The sequence below is a fragment of the Typha angustifolia genome, chromosome 2 (assembly GCF_048772165.1).
Source record: "Typha angustifolia cultivar Huaian chromosome 2, ASM4877216v1, whole genome shotgun sequence".
In the NCBI taxonomy this organism is placed as follows: Eukaryota; Viridiplantae; Streptophyta; class Magnoliopsida; order Poales; family Typhaceae; genus Typha; species Typha angustifolia.
In genome coordinates this window covers 6861243-6881585 of record NC_133240.1, presented here as the reverse complement: position 1 = coordinate 6881585, position 20343 = coordinate 6861243, and the positions used below count along the sequence as shown (strand labels likewise).

At 38.2% G+C, this 20343-nt stretch overlaps 2 protein-coding genes across 3 annotated transcripts; both read right to left on the bottom strand.

Moving 5' to 3' along the window:
* Positions 1 to 381: 381 nt before the first annotated feature.
* On the bottom strand, positions 382 to 4365 carry LOC140777357 (uncharacterized). 2 transcript variants are annotated; one of them, XM_073121418.1, is made up of 5 exons: positions 4075 to 4365; positions 2756 to 2925; positions 1637 to 1697; positions 754 to 827; positions 382 to 684 (listed from the first exon to the last, which is right to left on the bottom strand). In XM_073121418.1, the coding sequence occupies exons 1-5, from the start codon at positions 4274 to 4276 to the stop codon at positions 577 to 579; spliced, it is 615 nt and encodes a 204-aa protein (XP_072977519.1). In that variant the 5' UTR covers positions 4277 to 4365; the 3' UTR covers positions 382 to 576. The 2 variants fall into 2 exon arrangements, with proteins under 2 accessions (XP_072977519.1, XP_072977511.1); XM_073121410.1 differs by having other exon boundaries at positions 382 to 687; positions 761 to 827.
* A 1826-nt stretch (positions 4366 to 6191) lies between these two features.
* Positions 6192 to 20330, bottom strand: LOC140770130 (uncharacterized). Its single transcript, XM_073111148.1, has 12 exons — positions 18176 to 20330; positions 18003 to 18082; positions 15817 to 16004; positions 12819 to 13860; positions 12607 to 12734; positions 10658 to 10717; positions 10525 to 10575; positions 10357 to 10427; positions 9389 to 9540; positions 7778 to 9316; positions 7581 to 7682; positions 6192 to 7481 (listed from the first exon to the last, which is right to left on the bottom strand). The coding sequence occupies exons 1-12, from the start codon at positions 20209 to 20211 to the stop codon at positions 6406 to 6408; spliced, it is 6525 nt and encodes a 2174-aa protein (XP_072967249.1). The 5' UTR covers positions 20212 to 20330; the 3' UTR covers positions 6192 to 6405.
* Positions 20331 to 20343: the final 13 nt, after the last annotated feature.

The following is a 20343-nucleotide window of genomic DNA, read 5'->3' as shown; positions in this document are numbered from 1 at the left end:
AGCCATGCACATGATGACATGAATACAAGCACACAAGCAGTTATCGAATAGATGCACATCAATACAACAAAGGATTTTTGGGCTCAATCGTCTTAAAAGAAAGATTCAGTATAAACAAGAATGTAGATACAAAGAGACTGATGTCAAAGATAACAAACCAGTCCTCCACATAGGAGTACCATGGCACTCAATTCTCCGAAGGCACAATTGATGTATAATGTCCAGCATCTATTACAGGTTAGCAAGGAAAGGTTTACGACAGAGGATATTGTATACAATTGACGAGATCTCCCTCCAAATGAACCAATGAATTGCCTATAAGCTGAGCAACAAAAAGATAAACATTTAAGTATGTCACCATGAGTCCACTGGCATACGACATTTGACAGAAATAACCATGCTTAATATCAGCAGAGGCTGTCAATTTCATTACAACAAACATTATTCTTTGAATGAGATACAAGACTAAACAGATGCAGTAGGAAATAGAAATTAATACACATCTTGTAAACTGCCTGCTGTATTTATTCCTCAGTTCCAAGAAAACTGTATGGGCCTAAGTTCTACTTGGGTCGTCTACGGTAAGGATACAATATGTCGTCGACGTTTTCTTTGATATGGTTGGCCACTCTGTGTAGATTCCTGGCCACGCCTGATGCGACCAGTCCGGCATTCCTTGAAAACCTGCATCTTAACAACCATCAGCACCTTGTTGCATCAAATATAGTAGTATAGTAATAACTGAAGCCTCACTTTCCTGGCCAAAAACTCTTCTCCTGCAGAGTGTGCAGGTTTGTATCCTCGTGATTGAGGGCGAGCAGCACCATCTGAACAGAGCAATGAAGATCCCAAAGTTTCATTTCAGTTGAATAATATCAGATAATTAATTGTTACCTATCTACAGCAGTTATAAAAAAAAAATTGTCATGCTCGATTACTATCTTGAAAATGTGAGGCATAGGCTGACAAAGAAAATATGCAGTACATTCTACAATACAATTGAAAGTATGGGGATGATCACTATACTACGCAACAAATGAACTAAATCAAATGCAACCAGACGAACAGATATAATGATTGTCCAGAGAATTAGAAAGTACTCGAATATTGTCATTGTAAATATAATTAAAGACAAGGACTTTCTCATTCCAGTTCCATTTCCTCAATCAGAAGAAAAAAGTTCTCATAAAAGATTTAACTATCCTCTAGCATTATCTTATTTTAAAGCAAACTCAATATTTGATATTATCTTTGGAATAACCTTAAATTACCCAAATTTTGAACTAGTTTTAGCTCCCTGAAAAGAGATAAATCTTTAAATTACACGACCACCTTAATATGAATCGTATCTTCAATACAACAGGAGGTAAACAAATATGTTCAATAATAAAATTTTGTAAGGGCTTATTTGGTTTGAGGCTAAGCCCCAAACTTGATTAGTTAGTTTCATTTCTTAGTCTTAATTTTTTAAAAAGTGAATTTGATTATGTATAAAAAAAATAAAAAAATATTTGGTTACTGAACTAGGTCAAAGGACCCTCCCTGAACTCGAACCAAATGGGCCCTAAGAAAATAGGCTAAAGAAGTACAAATATATCATTTAAATCCTTTAATATTCTAAGATATTGCACATTACCTTCCTTGTGAGTGTGAGCCGGAGAATGAGCAGCAGTTGAGGCTCTTCTATCCACTAATAGCTGCAATAAAATTTTAAAGATATCAGAAAAAAGCAGTACTGATGAGATACTGGAAAAAAATATATCTTAGATGTCAGGGCATATCAAACAATTATACGAATGGACTGCTAAAAGATAACAGGAAAATAAAGTGAACAAGGGAGGTTGGATAACGAGATGAAAGAGCATGAACACATGCATATACTAAATTCAGTCAACTGCTCAATTAAGGGTTCTCACAAACTTTTAATTAAGTCTATTTATATCTATTTCCTTCTCGAACGATTCTTCTGTGAAGAAAATTTTATGAAGATAAACAGATAGTATAGGGTATTATGATACGTAGTCAAGCTCTATGAAGTCCTTGAATCCCCTTATTAGGTTAACACTAAAGCATATTACAATCTCATGCCAACTAAAGTACCTGAACTACAACTAACCTCCCTAATGACAAATTTCTTCATAACCATCAGTCATAGGACTAGCTGAACCAACACAAGGATTTGAAGAGAAAAGGATTAAATGGCAACAAGATGAAACAAAAAAATCAATTGATTTCAATCATGACTGATTCTTCTAACAAGAGAACAAATCATGCAACTACATATGAAAGACCTTTAATGAATTTCATTCTCCACATCAAAGTAATGATTATCTATGAGCGCTGATGCTCTGTAGCACACAATAAAGGCAATATGGTATCACGCAGCTGCATTTTTGTTCAAATAACTATTGGTCGGGATTATGTCTAATACAAACTATAAAGCCCTCACTCCTGAAAGTTGTCACAAGGGCATGTGATGCATTAGTATTTGTTTCAAAGAATGAGTTTTTTTAAAAACCGTCCAATCCAATTGTCTGTGTTTGTAGCAATACTAGGAAGCCAGTAGTTCCTCACTTTCAGTTTTATGAGTAGAGTTGTTGTCAGCTTGTATATGACATCACTAGACCAAGAAAAATTAGGCATACAAGGTAATACATCTGAGGGAAAAAGAGTAACTATACTACTGTAAAAAATAAGCTGAGTTAAGTAAAAGAGCATTAAGAAAGTAATATAGTTGCAACAATTAGACAGAAACCTCAATTCCAACACAAAATGGCAACTCTGATTTATTCTCTTGGACTCCAGTCGGATTATCCTTGTTATCCACAAAAACTGAATAACCAACACAAGAATATTTGAAGTCCGCTAGATTCCGACCATCTTTTGTTGCCTCCATTTCAGATTCTCCAACTATATAACTAGGCACTGTCAAAGTAACAAAAGAAAATAGTAAGAACAATATGCGAACCCTAAAAAACACTAATCTAATTCAGAAGAATCTATACATAGTAGATACAACTTATGATATTGAATCATCAAGTAATTCTTCACCAAAAATTTACAAATGAACAGTGCAAGGAGATAGTAAATGCTTAGCAAAACATAGCAAGAAAAAAGATGCTCTGTTATAACTTATAGCTGTGCATAGTTATATGAATTATAGTTCCTTCACCAAATATTCCGAAAAAAAAACCTCTCCATGCTTTCCAAGGATATATCTGAAGGACTAAATGGAAAGAAGTCATTGCATCAATAATCAACTACATCTATGACTATAAACTTCTGAGTGGATGCCCTTCCACATAATACAGCCTTACCTTGAACTGCATGTAGTTATGAGTATGGTTCAATGGATAAATTTTAAGATAAATATACAAATATAAGTACAAACAAAGTGCGACCGACCACAAGAGGATAGGTAATTCATCAATGAGAAAGATGTTTTAATTCTTCGCCAAACTCACGTTCTTTACAGGAGAGGTTATACCTATTCCATGAAAAGAACTGGAATTTTTTTGTTATGTGATCCAATAAAGATTGAGGCAAATATTATTGAGCCCATACTGCACATAAGCAGTCCCACTTGACCAACTGGAAGATATCTATGTACATCTATTATGAATCAATCCAAGTGATTCCTTGTAGTCTCTCAAAGAAATGGTTGAATCCTATTTCTGCTAGCTGGGATTCTTCGAGATAGCAAGTAGGTCGTTTCATATATATATATATTAATTCAGACTCTTCCCTATTGCTACTATAACCTGTGAGGATTGCACCTAGACTCGACAACAAAATCCAGAGATAACAGAACAATAAGGAATAGCCTTCCAGATCATTAATTTTCTCAACTTTGAGATCTGCTCTAGATAACAAAACTGGACTCGTCACAATTTCCATCAATTTAAGCAACAGTGGCCACACAAAGTACCCCAAAAGTTACTCCTCTTCATATGAAACCAAGATTAGACCCATCAATAGCCAAAAGTATCACCTTTACCCCCAAAAAACAATTCAATAGCATGCAAACGGATAAACAATTCAACACAGGAGAACGAAAAAGGAGGCGTTGCTAACCTTGTGGTAGAGTCCTGCTGATGCCGAAGCACATGGGATTACGGGCCTCGGACTTGAGGAGTGACGAGTAGTAAAGGCATCCCTTGCAAGATTTCCCCTTGTAGGTCGACGCCTTCGGGCTCTGCGGCAGATCGTCTCCACCCACGCCGCCTTCCGGCGCCGATCTCGTTGCGCCACCGCCGTCCGATGAGTCCTCCCCCATCCTTCCACCTCCCAATCCTTCCCTCTCCCTCGGTATATATTTATATGACCTAATCGCCCTCCTTGGAGGGGCGACATGTGTTGGGCGACATCGAGTCGGTCGATCCAAAGTGGATGGCTGCCGTTATTATTACGGGGCTGTAATAGGATCTGGGTTATCGGATTGTATCATTCCGCTTTGGATCCAATTAAAGATGAATACACCGATATGGATCTTGATAACTGAATGCTATTCTAAAGGTACACTTAATGGGTTCCTGCATAAATATATTTTATAATTATTTATATATTTTAATTAAATATTGTATAAAATTTTATCACAGGTAGATAGAGAGTGTGATAAGGTTATACATATTTTCTAAGCAAAATTTATATTATAATTAATATAGTAACTGAATATTATTTTTTATGTATACTTATTTGAGATAATTATTATATTTTATAATAAAAAAAGTATAAATGTATATAATTTATATTTAAAATGTGCATATAAAATTATCTTAAAAAACCTTTATATGCACAAACTAAACAAGGCTATTAATATTTGGGCACCCACAAACTTTGCATTGTATTTTGTAGAAGAGTGACCTTGTATTTTAATTTGGTTAATTGGACTAAAGATTTGATCAAAATCTAGAACCCAGAGATGATGATTGGGTATTGCTCCATATATTACCAACTTCTCAAATTATAGAACTTGTTATCATAATAAAAATGGATATTTTTCAGCTCATCAAAATTAGATCGCATCAATCCTTATTGCTTCTTTCTTTTTATTAGAGAAAAGTTAGTCGGCGAAGAACTTTATTAATATCCGCTAAAAGATTATAAGTCTAATACACAGAACAATTAAAGAAAGGTGAAGACTATTTGAAAAGGCCCTGTAACTTGGCACTTATCAACAGAAAACACAACAAAGAAATCCATTATATCAAAGCCCAAAGATATTGCAAGGATACAGAAAAAGATATTAGTGGCACAATAGGGAGACATTAATATCAAGCACAGCAAATAATGTTGCTTTTCTAAAGGAAAAAAAGTGACAGCAGTACATATATCAACTTAAATTGAGCACTCTCCTGGAGGAAATCACTGCTTGAGCCTAAAAACTCCCACAAATTCCAAACAGAGATCGCCTCTTGTTCACTTGTGTACCAAAGTATCAACCAGGTTAAAATACTTTGAGCCTACTTTGAGGGTATCAAAGTATCTCTGATGTCAATTGAGACAAGAATGGCATCACAAACCAGCAGCATGAGAAAGAAACATGCCCCTTGAATCCTTAGAGATTTGATATGCTTTCTAAACAAATGCGTCAGATTACTTCAAAGATCTGCCATTAAACGTGCCTTCTCAGAGCAAAGTAAAATGAACTCCTAAGTTTGATACTAGATGGCATTACCGAGCAGCGATAACAATCATAGCACTAAAGTAAACCAAAAGAAAAGGTATACACCAAAAATTGAGAACCCGGGACGGCTAACAATTATTGAGAGCACCACTTCAGTAATGCATTCAGCAGCTAACTAAAACTTCTGTACCCATAAATTGTATTGCATCAAAATATTCAAATTATTCAGGTACTGCAGTCAAACAAAAGATGCTAAAGAAAAAGAAAAGAAAGAATGGGAAAGCTGCTTAGCCCAAAAAGAAAGCAAAGGCCTGATTGCACCAATCTGCACACGACAATAACCAATTAGTTGTAACTGAAGTATCAACTTCGGCAGCGTTGTAACTTAAAGATAAAATCCACAAATCAAAGAATCAAACAGGCCATTCGTCCCAGGTACCTGCTATATTAGCTTCTGAAACAATAGTGTAATGGATTGAGGTCTCGTCTCACCTGCAGATCTTATGTGGACTCTTCCGATCTACGGATTCAGTAAGAAGAGGAAAAGGGCGTGTGACAAAGCAAAGACCATGAAGCAGGCAGCAAAGTAAGGCTGCACATGGCATTTGACTGCTAATGTTCTACATGGCATAACAACGAAAGCTCTTAAACATATATGACCTTCAGAGCTCCCAAAATTTAGGGAAAAAAAAGAAAAAGAAAACATATATATATATAAACTATACAATAAAACAGAAAGCCAAAGAAAGGAAACTAGATTGGTTACTGCCTCCTGCTCTTTATGAATGAAAATAATTGCAAGATGCTCCTTTCTTGCAATGCCCGTTCTCATGGAATCTGCATACTCCTTTCTGCCCTGATGGAGGCCGGGATGATCCTCCCTCACCACTAGACTGCATCCTGTTCCATGAAGGCCTTCCCGAAGAATGCCCTGAGTCACTCCCTTGAAGATTATCACCTTGACCAGGATGCCTACCTCCAGTCTCTGTTTGTTGATTGCTCCAATTGCCAGGATTCCCATTTGGCGAAGACCAGTTCATATTCAGATTTCCTTGTCCTGTTCCATTACCAGGGTTCGCAATCATATTCGCCTGTGCTGGTGCCCCCCAACCAGCATTCTGGTTTGTATTTGCAAGTGTTGGTGCAACCCAGCCCGGATAAGTGTTTGCATTTCCCTGTGTTGGTGCCACCCACCCAGTTGTATTGCCTGGAAATTGTGCCCCCCAGACAGCTGCAGGGTTTGTACCTCCTTGACCTGGTGTTGCCCATACCAGATTAGTATTTGTGTTTCCCTGATTGGGTGCCATCCAACCTTGGTTCATCATTAGATTTTGTGGTGTTGTACCTAAACCCATGTTTGCAACGCCTTGTGCCGGTGTTCCCCAAGCCATGTTCATATTGACCTGCGGCAACATTCCCCAGCCCATATTTACATTCCCTTGAGCGGATGTTCCCATGTTCATGCTTCCACTTCCTTGAGCTTGTCCCGCAATTAATTTTGCATTTTGTTGGGCGGCTGGGGCTACTACCCATCCCGTGTTCTGACCATTAGCTCCAACACCAAACTCTGCATTCGATATATGTGCATGTTCCATAGATGTAGTTGCTCTCATCTGTGACGATAACATCTGGTTAGAACCGCTGGACATTACCAAGTTCTTCTCTTGATTATTTTCCAAGGTAGAATATGGCATATTTGTTACAGTCTGCAACATCATAGGCTGCTGAACATTACAAGAACTCATTGGCACAGGATCTGACAGGCTTGCTTGCGACTTTTGTATAATGCTCTGGTCTGATACATGCTTAGCAAGTAGATAACTAAGGGTCAAATCATCAGGCTTTTGTTGAAAACCTGAAATAGATGTCAAATCTCAGACACTTTTCTTAGATCAATTAATGACAAAGAACTAAGACGACGACAAAACATTAGATAAGAACAATAAGATTGTACCAGAGTCAGTGCGATGCAGGACACTCGATCTGCTAGCTTCGGGAATGGCACCTTCTGGTACTAGATTAGATTCTGGATCTGCAGTTCTCTGAGCCACCAGACCTACAAGACTCTTCACGTCAAATTGGCGATATTTGGAAGGAAACATTAGAATTCAAATTTTTTATCTAGGTTATAATAGCCTTCTTCATGGATACCTTCAGCTGACATACTTAAGCTTCTCTTCAGAGTTTCTCCTTGGGGAGAGAAGAAAGCAGGCACAGCAGAATTTCCTAATCCAACATCAACTTTTGATTCACCACTTCCAACCACTATACTTTTACTCACATCAGCTGATGCAGCTTTTGGTGGCAATTCATATGCTGCCTGGAAATTACCAAGCCCATCTACTTTATTTCCAAGCTTGGGGCTGCTGATTCTTTCTGTTGTATTAGCTGTCCTAGGAAGCAAGACAGATTCAGCAAGACCCGAATTTCGATCTTCCACATTAATAGGTTCCTTAGGTAAAGCATCTCTAACAACTGTAAAGTCCCCGGTGCTTGGATGAGGAGTAGGAGTTGGAAGATCTGTTGGATTAGCACCCCACTGAGTCGAAGAGGCATATCCAGGTTGGCCTTTCCAACTTCCTCCTGAAGATTGTTGGCTTGAAGAACTTGAGTGGGATATTGGTTTTCCATAACCTGGTCCACCAGCATGGAGCCCCATGGATCCGTGATTACTTCCATGGTCCTCACCTCCCATCCATGCACCAGCAGTTCCAGATTGACTGCCTCTACCTTGATCAGATGGTGACCTATATGGAGTCCCAGCAAATGAAGCGACTGGTCTTGGCTCATTTGGACCATAAGATTGCCTAGACCACGCGTTACTATCCTTCGATGATTCCCATCCTCCTGGGGAGATTTCAAGCCTTCCACCTCCCAGTTTGGTTGCAGATAAGGCAGACGCCTGAGCATCAAATTTGTCAGCTTTCACCAACTCATTAACACTGGTATGAGAGCGACTCATGTTACTTTGACTTGCAGTCACATTTGCATAATTTGTTATGCTTCCTGCTAGAAAAGTACTCTTATTTCCTCCGAAGCCACCTTCCAAGTTGGTTTTTGTTTCAATTTTGTTAGATAGAGAAGAGCTGCTATGCTGGACCTCCAACTCTGAAAGATCATTTTGGAACTTCCCTGTCAGAGCATTGCTCAAAGATATAGCATCTTCCTGCTTTTCAGAGCTCTTCCATATCCTTAAATTAGGTGGGAAGTATCCAGTTGTGTTCCATTTTCGCAACTGTGTCATTGAAAAGGGACCTTGAGTTTTTCCAGATGGGTCTACATAGTGCCAGATCTTTTCAGACTCGTTGATATTCAATGTTGCTGCAACCCCACTCGCTGGAGCTGCTGACGGAGTTCCAGATGGGAGACGAGGTGATTGCCCATGCTGGTTATTATTCAAAATAACCTCTATATTGGTTGCATTTGCCCCACCTTTCAGAGTTGTCAAGTTACTTGTTTGTTGCACATCTTTATCTTTGTTCCAAGAATATCCATTTGCTTTCTCAACCAAGCCAGTAGAGGACTCTAAAGAAGTTCCTTCGGCCAACGTACTTCTGTTTGGATCCCAGTTAACTTTCAAAATTTTGCGTGCACTGCTCCAGTTGTTACTTGAAACAGGACTAACTTTTGCAGGTGATATTACATCCTTTCCCTTCATGAGGTAAGAATCCCTTGGCCTACCATAGTTTTCTGCATAATTTGTGAGAACTTTATGTTAGGAACAATCCAAAAACATTAGGCATATGTCAAACTACAGGGTACCTTTTTTTCCAACTTCCGGCTCTCCTTCCTCTGAAGTTTCATAATCTGGATCCATATTTGGGTCAGCATGTATTTCAGGTACTTCATTTAGCCTACGAATCCGCTCTTCAGGAGTGCTCAGAAGTTGCAGCTTTTCCACACATTCTCTTAGCGTGAATCATTATTAAGGATAACAGTACCATTTTTTTGAATTCCTTTCTTACAAGTAAGCAGTTCATCTATGTTACCCTTTAAGCACATAATTTGAGTACTAAATTTCTCGTCATTTACTTAGTAATGAAACAGTTCATAAGTCTACTGATCTCATCACATAAGATAACCATCATCAGTATGAAATATGTTCTTTTCTTCTTCAATTTGTTCTTTCTTCAACAGCATCAAAACAATGACACTTCAGACATTAGTAAACTTTTAGCAACAATCTTACACAGTTTAAACTAAATTAACCAGATTTTTTTATAATCTTCAGATGTCAAACATCACTGGAAGGCACAAATTGAATGAAAACATTTTATGGTGAAACAGTTGTATAACATTAGTGTCTTTTCTATTTGACTATTTGTTCATTTCTTTCCAAAGCTTCTTTGACATACTTATGTAGACAGACCTGATAATTAACAAAAGTACTCAAGAGAAAACCACATAAAGTAAGCCAGTTATACATGTGGAAGCACAGGCAAAGTAGAAATTTGTGTCTATTAATAGCGGTTGTGAGATAGGTGAGAGGAGGCAAAATATAAAGTAATGCAACATGTAACAGAATGTTTGCGCATGAAGAGTATCATTAACTAAGGCTAATAAAAAGACACGTAACCATCCCATTCTCAACCACCAAAAAGTGATTTTGACTGGCTCTTTATTTCCTAATTTCCACTAAAATCTTGAGTGATTTACCAATTAAATAAAGTATTTTAGAGAGTAAACATTTTGCATCATTCCATGTTCAATTGAAGCCTTTTGAAGGATATTCTTTTCTATGGCCCTTTTCACTTGCACGATCACGAAGATGACCAAGTCGCAACTTCTCACTTTCTATCCACTGCATAAGCATAACAAATATGAGAAATAAATTGAGAAAGAGAGAAGAGGAACTCATATGTAGCAGTAAACAAAAAGGCAGATACACATGCACTCACATCATTGACTCTCACAGCTTGGAGAACCCTTGCTTTCTCCTGAACTTCTCCCTAAAAGATTAGCTTTTTTCAGATGCTGTTGGAGACAATATTGAGTCTCAATAAGAAAAGGCAATAGTAAAAGTATTGTTACCACTGTCAGTCGTCCAATAAGTCCACATTTTATACTTTGCCTCAAACGTTTGCATTCCTCCTAAAACCAAAATATCATCAATCAAAGGAAATGCAAGCAGGCATTCCCAATATTGAACAAAGTACTAACAAAGAAGATTAGATAAATTAATTCACAATGATTGAATCAAATATCCTCCAATCACTATTATATCATGATCATCAGTAAAGAATTTAAAGCTCTCATGCAAGCCTGAGCTAGAAAATAGTATACTCAGATTACCTAGGAGCTCAAACATACAATCTGAATAAGTTACATACTGGTTATGCCAACATCTAAGATTGCTGAATGCCTGAAGCTAAGGCAGAGCTAAAGGGTTTTCTACATAAATTAGAGAGGAAATATATAAATGTCAAAAGATTCATGTATAATATCATACAATTTCCTCAAATAATAAATAAAAACTGTTTCATGATGAGTCTCTTGGTTGGTATCCCAGTGGTTGAGATACCAGTTCCCTGCTGGAGGCCACAAGCTCAATTCATGTCAGCGAGTTAATGGCAGTCTATGATTTAATTGGGACACCATAAGTTCCCACAATCTCTCAAAGCATCAAACATAGTGAATAGAAGATTTTTAAACCTATAAGCATCAAATATAGCTAATATGGCACAAAAATTATGGGATACACAATTAAATATCATCTCATACACAATTACATATACAAGAAAAGCTGTTTCATGGTAGTGAATAACAGAATTTTCAACCTGTAAGCATCAAATGTATAAACAAATCATATTCGATAACCACCTCCCATAGCAGAAAAATATTATGGCATACATAGTTAGATATTTACAGACAAATTTGTACTTCAAGAAACATAAATGCCGGTAGTCACTACTATTTAGGATGCACATATATTAGCTACATATATAAGATTAAAGACCAACATAGAAATTATAGAGCACATCTAATCACCCAACCACTTCCAACAAATTAGTCCAATAATTTGGGGTCAAATATGTAGCTTATACTTGTAAAATGCGAATAAGATAAATCGGCACACTTATTATTCTTGTTGCACGTGCATAGGATGCTCATCAGTTTTGGCTCAGGCCAAGCCAAGGCTGCTCTTCAGTTTTGACCATCTTTACCCTTAACTACACTATAGAAAGAAAATTATAAAGCATGTGATGAACAATCACTTTGGAACCAAAAGAATGTCTCACAAAAGTTATGAGCTTCCCTGTTGCTAATACATATTTTCCTTACAACACATTATCAGGATTTAAAATATTAATTACATCATGCAAAGAATGGTAGTTGTTGATCTTGAAGCTAGCATTGGATCTGTTCAACATACATATATGCTGTGGACTCTGATGCACATACCATGAAGGAAATAAGATTAAGATATACAGATTACAATATGTAATAAATTTTAACACCCAGATTTAAGCATGCAAAAGAGTATATATATATAAGACAATGATTAATGTTTGCTTATTTTCTTGATATATTAATATCTAGCAGTATATCAACTTAGTTATCCTACCAGTCATGGACCAGAAATAAAAATCAATTGGATATAACATACCAAACTTCTTTTCACCTTCCAAACTAACCATAAGATAAAAGACAAAATTTCTAAAAGGACTTAACAAGTGTAGGTAATGATCAACCTTTTAGTTAATTGATAGTCCATAAAAAGAAAAGGACTGTAGGTAAATTCAAGTCATACAGTCAAAATATCTATACATGTAAGTTGAAATATCCAAACAGATGCCAGAAAAACTATCCATAAGATGACTCTGTCACAGTTGTTAAGAAACTAATATTTCAACCAGGAAACAATTTAGACTAAAATACTGGAGTAGAAAGGAGAGAAGATTGAGCAGACAAACATGTGTAAAAGCAGTTAGTAAAAGGAAAAAAGAAATTAAAGTTACGAATTCTCATTAAAAGATCACCTCAGAAAACTCCTGATTTGAGATGATATCAATAGTTATAACCTCTTTCTTGTCTAAATTTAGTATCTCCAGTGTTATATCTGTCATCTTTTTTCCAGTTTTATATTTTTCTGCTGCCTTGCCTGTTCCTGAAATTAGAATGATGGTATTTAGACATCAAGAAGTCAATGTTGGACTACTAGTTTGCGAAGAAGTCTAAACATAGACCATACCAATAACTTGAACTAGACGATATATATCTTGTCTTTGACCTGTCCCAGAGATTCTTATTCTCACAAATGATCCAACAACTTTCTCACCAAGTGCATCAGTATTGTCTATCAAATCCTCCATTAGGTTGCGACGTAAGTACATCAAATTAATGTTGTGAACATCTATTGCTGCATAATCATCAAGATTGGTTTGTGGTCCTCTCTCCCCAATCTTTTTACGTGATTTTCTTCGTTTCTCTGAACTCATAATAAATGATGCCTCGCTGTTTCCTTCAACATCCATCTGGCTAGGATCAGGATCTACAACACCTCCTTGATTGTCATCAGTGTCAACCGGTGAGGCCTCATTCATAAGAAAATGTGATTCAAGAAGCTTCAGCATTTCAAAATGTCCAACACGTTGTTTACCGAACAGATTTTGAAGCAACGGATCACAGACAATCTGACTTTTTCGACGAGGATCACGAAGGTTGTTTCGTTTTATATACTCGAGTAGAAGAGCCTGAACATCAAATTGAGATAACACGGACCTATCACCATCTTTCATGTGTGCCACAAAATCTAACAGCTCCTTTGAAGCCCAGCTAACACCCTCTGATATAGATGTCCCCACATTTTCACCTTTTGCCAAGTCCTCATTGCTAGCACTGTCTCTCAATAGTTTTTTCATCTTTTTCCGTGAAGAGCTCTGTCCATCACGATGCGCTGATAAGCTACGTTTGGAGAGAGCCCGACCAGCAGCTTCTTTTTTTGGTTCCTTCTCACGAACAGTGTGCTTTGATCGCTGTCTAGACCTCTTCCTTGATGATTTGGTTTCATCATGATGCCCTGCAGAGCTGTCTGAGCTAGCCCCTTGGTCACCATTACCATCACGTGCATCACCAGAGGACTCCTCACCATGAGCGACCACAAGGGATCCCTTCTTTTGGCTTTCAGCTGCAGATAGTTCTTCCAGGGTCAATGACAACTTTCTTTTCAGATCCAACCAATAGTCCTTGAACAAATACTCCCAACTGTTTTTGTCATTGAAATCTACTCCATCCTGTAAAGGAGAACTAATAAGAAGAAGTGCACGATACTAGAATCATCGACAACAAATCCTTTCTGTAAAATCTAATCTTTCCAACCAATATAGTTTAAAGCAGAAAACTCAAACTATAGATTCTTTTTCCTCCGAAAGTCCATTTCAGAATGCTAGTTCTGGAGTAAGAAAAATATCTTCAGCAAACAAAGAACATCAGATAGTAGTACTTGAAAATATGTTGCAAGGAAGCATTCAATCTCGTTAAGCAAGTGTTTCATTTTTTTTTAAAAACATGTTACAAAAGGTTGCTTGGAAAAAGAACATTAATTATATCCAAATAATTCATAATCCTTCAGTACATAGGTTCCATTGATTTTTTCTAAAAATGCCATGAAGCCTCTTTTGCTCCTACCATGCAACAAAGAAGTGAGTAAATGGATTCCTTTCTAGATATCATGAAGAATTGAACAATGTTCAATGCTAGTTGTCAACAAAATGTCAAACCTTTAGAATTTGATATCTTATTTGACAGAGAAAATAAGCAATTCTAGGAAAGAGGGCTTGCTGTAGAACCACTAGGATTGAGAAACATTGTGGCAGTGCACTATAGAAGTTTTTATTTTACCAAAAAAACATGAACACCAAAAAGGATTATGCTGTCATTTGCCCACCATATCTTCAAAATTTCCTTCTGTTCAAGATCTCTTACAGACACTACAATAGATTATTCCCATCTTATAGCTACTCCATGACGTGATATGGCTTTGCCATTTTGAAATTATTTAAGATTTCAATAGCTTGATCTAAAATTTAAAAAAAAAATTGCAGTAGGAGAAAATGACAAGAAACTTCTTAGAAAGAACATCATAATGATAATAATAAAATAATAAAATAATAAAAAATAATAATAACAATATTATAATAATAATAACAATATTATAATAATAATAATAACAACAATATATCATCAATGCTTCTGGTAATAGAAACATAACAATTTCAGTACAGGTTAGCTCCATAGCAAGTCATGCAAAGACTAAAGAGAAGGTGTGAGCAGGCTGACATGGAAAGCCAACAGAAGTAGAACGGGAGGAAAAAGATATGTCTACAGGAAAGTATATACAAGTGAGGAAAAAAATAATTGAAGTGAGAAAATATGCAAATGCAGTAAGAAAGGAAAAGGGAAAACAAAAAAGAGAATGAGAAGAAGAATTGTGGACAATTCACTAGGCATCAGGACAACTCGATCTGATTAAATTGCACAGATATAAATTAAGCTGAAAAATGGAGAAAACAATGATACAGATGCCCCAAGAATGGCAGTAAGGACTAAGGGTCCCTTTTTGGGACACGTATCAGTCATCAAAAACAAAATAAAATTCCTTCAGTTACATTACACCATGAAAGACCAAAATTCACTGATGGTTGTGCATATATCCTGTATAAAATGTACCATGAAAGTTTGATAAAAAACAAGCAGAAAAATTTCAATCCTTCTAAAATAGATATATAACAAGACGAGGAAAGTTTCTTATAGACCTAATTAAAAGCAAGAATGAGCATGTCACCAATACAACATAGTATAGAGTGGATGAGTGACTTCTGCACACAATCTAAACCTTACGAGTGACAATGGGAAAAAAAGAACTTTACAATAAATATGAAACTAAATCATTTAGAATTATAGGACAGAAAGGGCAAAAATAGATTTGAATTCTAAAGAGATACGGCTGGCAAAAATGCCACTCAATTCTAATCACAAGAGTACACTGAGAAATATGCATCTTCTTCAATCATGTTGTGCTACATTAATAGAAATCCTGCATAGAATTGACAACCAGCAAAGAGGATCATAATTGATTCTTAAAAATGAATATCATTTAAATATAAATATGATTGTCTCATTTAAAATGAATAGAATTAAAAAAAAAGCAATTTTCTCGTTTAAAACGAATAGCACTTAAATATAGATACCATTGTCTCATTTCCATTCTCATTTTTCTCTATCAGCATCACAGTGCTCAAGCATGTCTGACAGAAGCCCTTATTTCCTCGAACACATACAAATTCAGATTCTTTTACGCACCCATTACACAAAGAATGTGTACATGTATAGCACATAAAGCGTGCAGATTTCTCACAGTTGCTACATATGTGCCAACCTGAGATGCAGAATTAGAAAATAATCAATATTAAGAAGGTATAATGTACTGTAACAAAGAAAGGAGATCCATTGATTTACCAAACAAATCCACTGGAAAATATGATAAATGTGTGGAAAAGGAAGTTCTATATAGGAAACTCGTGAAATTGGCCAAGACAAAAATATCCAGAATAAATAGAGAAAGCCAACATAACTACTTAATGAGAAAAATTATAGATGTTAGAGTAGGACACAGAAAGCCTCTAGAAGAAGAATAAGACTGAACATAAAAGCATTCAGAATCTCTAGTGTCGATCCTGTTCAGAGATCATACAAGCACACCAACATGTTACGCCTCCTGTTCCAGCTATAAGTCTATAACAAAACTTCAGCATAGTTGCATTAGTATCATCATTCTAAACATAGTCATTTCTGTCAAATGTAGAAAAGAACCTTGGGAAGAAGCTCCATATCAGACCTGCGTTTCTTCACTGGCATAAGAAAGCTTTAAAAGTAGCAAAGCGACCCACGTGGCAGCAAGTGAACATTTCAAAGTAATAAAGTAAAAAAGTATCATGTCCCCACTTAAGTAATCAAAAGAAATACAGTTCCTGCAGCTTCAATAAATTTGATAATTCATTATTATCTTTTTAACTCATGATCTTTTGCCTAGTGACCTTCTTAATGGTTCTGAAATTCAATATCTCCATTTGTGCTATGCATACATACATGACGTATCAACCTGCTTCTTTAATGTCTTTGACATGATATACGCATAGATATACACTTCCTAGGAATCATAAATCTCCTGATCTGAAAGCATCATGGCCTTGTCTATGAATAATTGCTTCGTCCTACTAAATGAAACAAGGCATTGCTCAGGAAAGTTCTACAAATAATAATACCTCATAGTTTCTATAGCTCAAATCCATGAATAATAATCACTTGTGAGTCTTTGGGTGAGACTAAACTAGTTCTCATCATAATGGAAATGAAGCTCTTGCAGCATGCTTGATCAATGCTAAAAATGGTGAGTCCCATTCCCTAATTATGCATTGATAAAGTACATAAATTATATCGACTTGGAATACTGTGCACCTTGAATGACTTCTGCACTAATAAATATTTCATGGATTGCATCTATATATCATAACTTGTGGCAGAATCAGATTATCATCTTATTAATGCAGCAGCTTGTTTTTATTTTCAGAGCTCCTAATGCTGTGAATTTCCATGATATACTCCTGCATACTATCCCAACAACTGCTTGAATCTTCTGATATATTCCACAAAAACTGCCTTCTACAACCATTGCACATTCATAAGGCAACACTCGTATAGAAGGAAATTGAATTGCAGGTTGCCCGCGAACTTATAACTCATGCAATCAAGATGCTAATGACTGCATATCATTTAACCAAGCAGAGAGCAATATCCTTGAACTAGGTTGTCACAGAAAGGACTAGAAAGGTATCTGAAATCTTAATTACTTTGTTTTCTTGAACTTTTCCCATCTTATTCAGTAGAAATTCCTATTTCATGAATGTACAATTCTCATATATCCCTCTTTGATGAATTATAACTCCTGTGCCCCAACAATCAGCACTGATCAACCGGAACAGAAGTAGGTTAATGTTCCTACAGAAAGCATAATCAATTGGGTAGGGTTCTCAAAAAAGGAAATCCCCCGTATTACACAAACTAAGAAATCACATAAAGTTAATTTGAAACTTGAAAGGGTAGGTGGCACTGTGGCACCATAATTTAGCTTTACAACTTCGAAAAGGTTTCTCTCCTTAGTGATTCTTTATCCTGAACACCCATGCAGGTCTAAGGAGGGGAGATATACATAGTCTTATCCTCATTTTTCAAGGAGGTGGTTTCCAACAACAAAGCTATTTAAAATAACTCACATCAAATCAAAAAGACAAAAACCAATCGGACATTCTACTCATAAGCAGTAAAATTGGAAAACAGAGAGACATTAATGCAGTTGGATTGGAGGCTTAAGTCATACCACAGTTCCACCGGCCCTTGGCCCGGAAGAATGCCTCATCCCGATTAACGCATGCAGGGTGGTAAACTTTCGGACAACCCCTACAAATAGAGAAAAAAACACAACAAACGAATCATCATAAAGAAAGCCCAAATATCTGCAAAACAAGGACAGAGTAGAAATTAAGATCAGACCTGCGATCACAGACCACTAGCTCACCACCATCAAAACAAATAAAGCAAACCTCCTCATCATCCTTTCTCCTGGCCGGAGCCCTCCCAGCCTGTTGTTTTGGTGGACGGCCTCTCTTCCGCCTTCCCCCGCCCCTCCTCACGGATAGAGGAGGAGGTTCATCTGCCTCTTCATCCATCTGCACCTCTTCATCCATCTGCACCTCCTCATCCATCTGTTCAGCCTCTTCCACATCATCAACTGCAGTGGTGCTGGTATAGGGGTACTCATCAAATTGAGCATCCTCCTCCTCCAGAGCATCATTGCCAGGAGCAATGGATGTATCAGGGTATTCATCAACTCGGGCATCCTCTTCATCCACAGCATCATCCCCAGCAGCAGTGGATGTATCAGGGTATTCATCGACTCGGGCATCCTCTTCATCCAGAGCATCATCACCAGCAGCAGTGGATGTATCAGGGTATTCATCAATTTGGTCATCCTCTTCCTCCACATCATCATTGCCAGCAGCAGCGGATTTACCAGGGTATTCATCGATTTGGGCATCTTCTTCCGCCACAGCATCAGCAGTGGTGGTTGTATACTCATCAATTTGCGCACCCTCTTCCTCAACAGCACTGCTGCCGGCATCAGCAGCAGTAACAGGGTACCCATCAATTTGAGCATCCTCTTCCCCCCTGGCATCATTAACTGTAATGGTGACAGGATCAAGGTGCTCATCAACTCGATCACCCTCTTCCTCAGCACCATCATTGCCAATGGTGTCAACCATATCAGAGTACTCTTCAATTTTCGCATCTTCTTCATCCAAAACCACATCATGGGTGGCCGTGGCTGCATCAGGGTACCCATCAATATGTACAACCTTTTCCTCCATGGTATGGTTGCAGCCCATGGACGTGGTTGCATCAGGGTACTCAGTAATTTGGCCACCCTCTTCCTGGACCTCATTGTTGCCAGTACCCGCCATCGTATGAGAGTAATCATCAATCTGGTCAACCGCTTCCTCCATAAAGCTGACAGCAGCCGAGACTGCATCAGGGTACTCATCATTTTGGAGACAGTCTTCCTCTGCAGCACCATCACCGGTGGCCGTATCAGGACACTCACCAATTTTGGCACTTTTTTCCTCCACGGTATCATCACCAGGAGTGGCGGTTGTATCAGGGAATTCCTTGATTTGGAGGTCCTCTTCCTCCACAGAACCATCACCAGCAATAACAGGCATATCAGTATCAGGGCGTTCGTCAATTTGGACACCCTCTTCCTCCACAGCATGATCGCCGTCCGTAGCAACCATATCAGCGCACTCATTGATTTGAGAATCCTCTCCATTCACAGCAATCTCGCCCGCTGTGGCAGTCATATCAGGTTTATCATGTTTCCCATCAACCTGGGAACCCTCTTCCTCCAACTCATCACCACAGGTAGCCGTATCAGGGCACTCATCGAGCCGTACACCCTCTTCCTCCACAGCACCATTGCCGGAGACCGTCGCCGTGCCAGGGTATTCATCAATTCGGACACTTTCTTCCTCTTCCTCCATAACATCATTGCCAGCAGCGGTCGTCCTATCAGAATATTCATCAATTTGGACACTTTCTTCCTCCACCTCATCGCTGTCACCGTGGGTGGCGATATCAGGGTGCGGATGCTCATTGATCTGTACAGCCTCTTCCCCCGCCGCATCGTCTCCTCCAGCAGTGCTCGTACCCGCGCACTCATCAACCCGGAAACCCTCTTCTTCCACGTCGTCACATCCGGCTATTGCGCCAGCACCTGAGCACCCATCCATCTGTCCACCTTCTTCACCCACATCAGCATCGTCTCCACCACCGCCGCCTTCCTCGGCGTCGGTTTCGAGGTTCCCCGAGGCAGGAGCTTCCTCGCCGTCTCCAGCTTCTCCGCTCTGCTCGCATTGCGGTACGCTGTCGTCCGCCGCCTCCGTCGGCGCGGGAGCCGGGTTCTTCGCGAAGAGCTGGCCCATGGGCTGAGAACCTTGGATGTCGGAGAGCTCACCGTCAGCTTTCCCCTCCATGGGATCGAGGGCGAAGTGCCCTTCCAGTTCCACAAAAACCCTAGCTTTCTCGTATGGACCCTCTCGCTTAACAGAGGAAAAGGAGAAAGAGGAATTGACGAGGTATTATGCGGTTAGGGCTTGGTAATATTG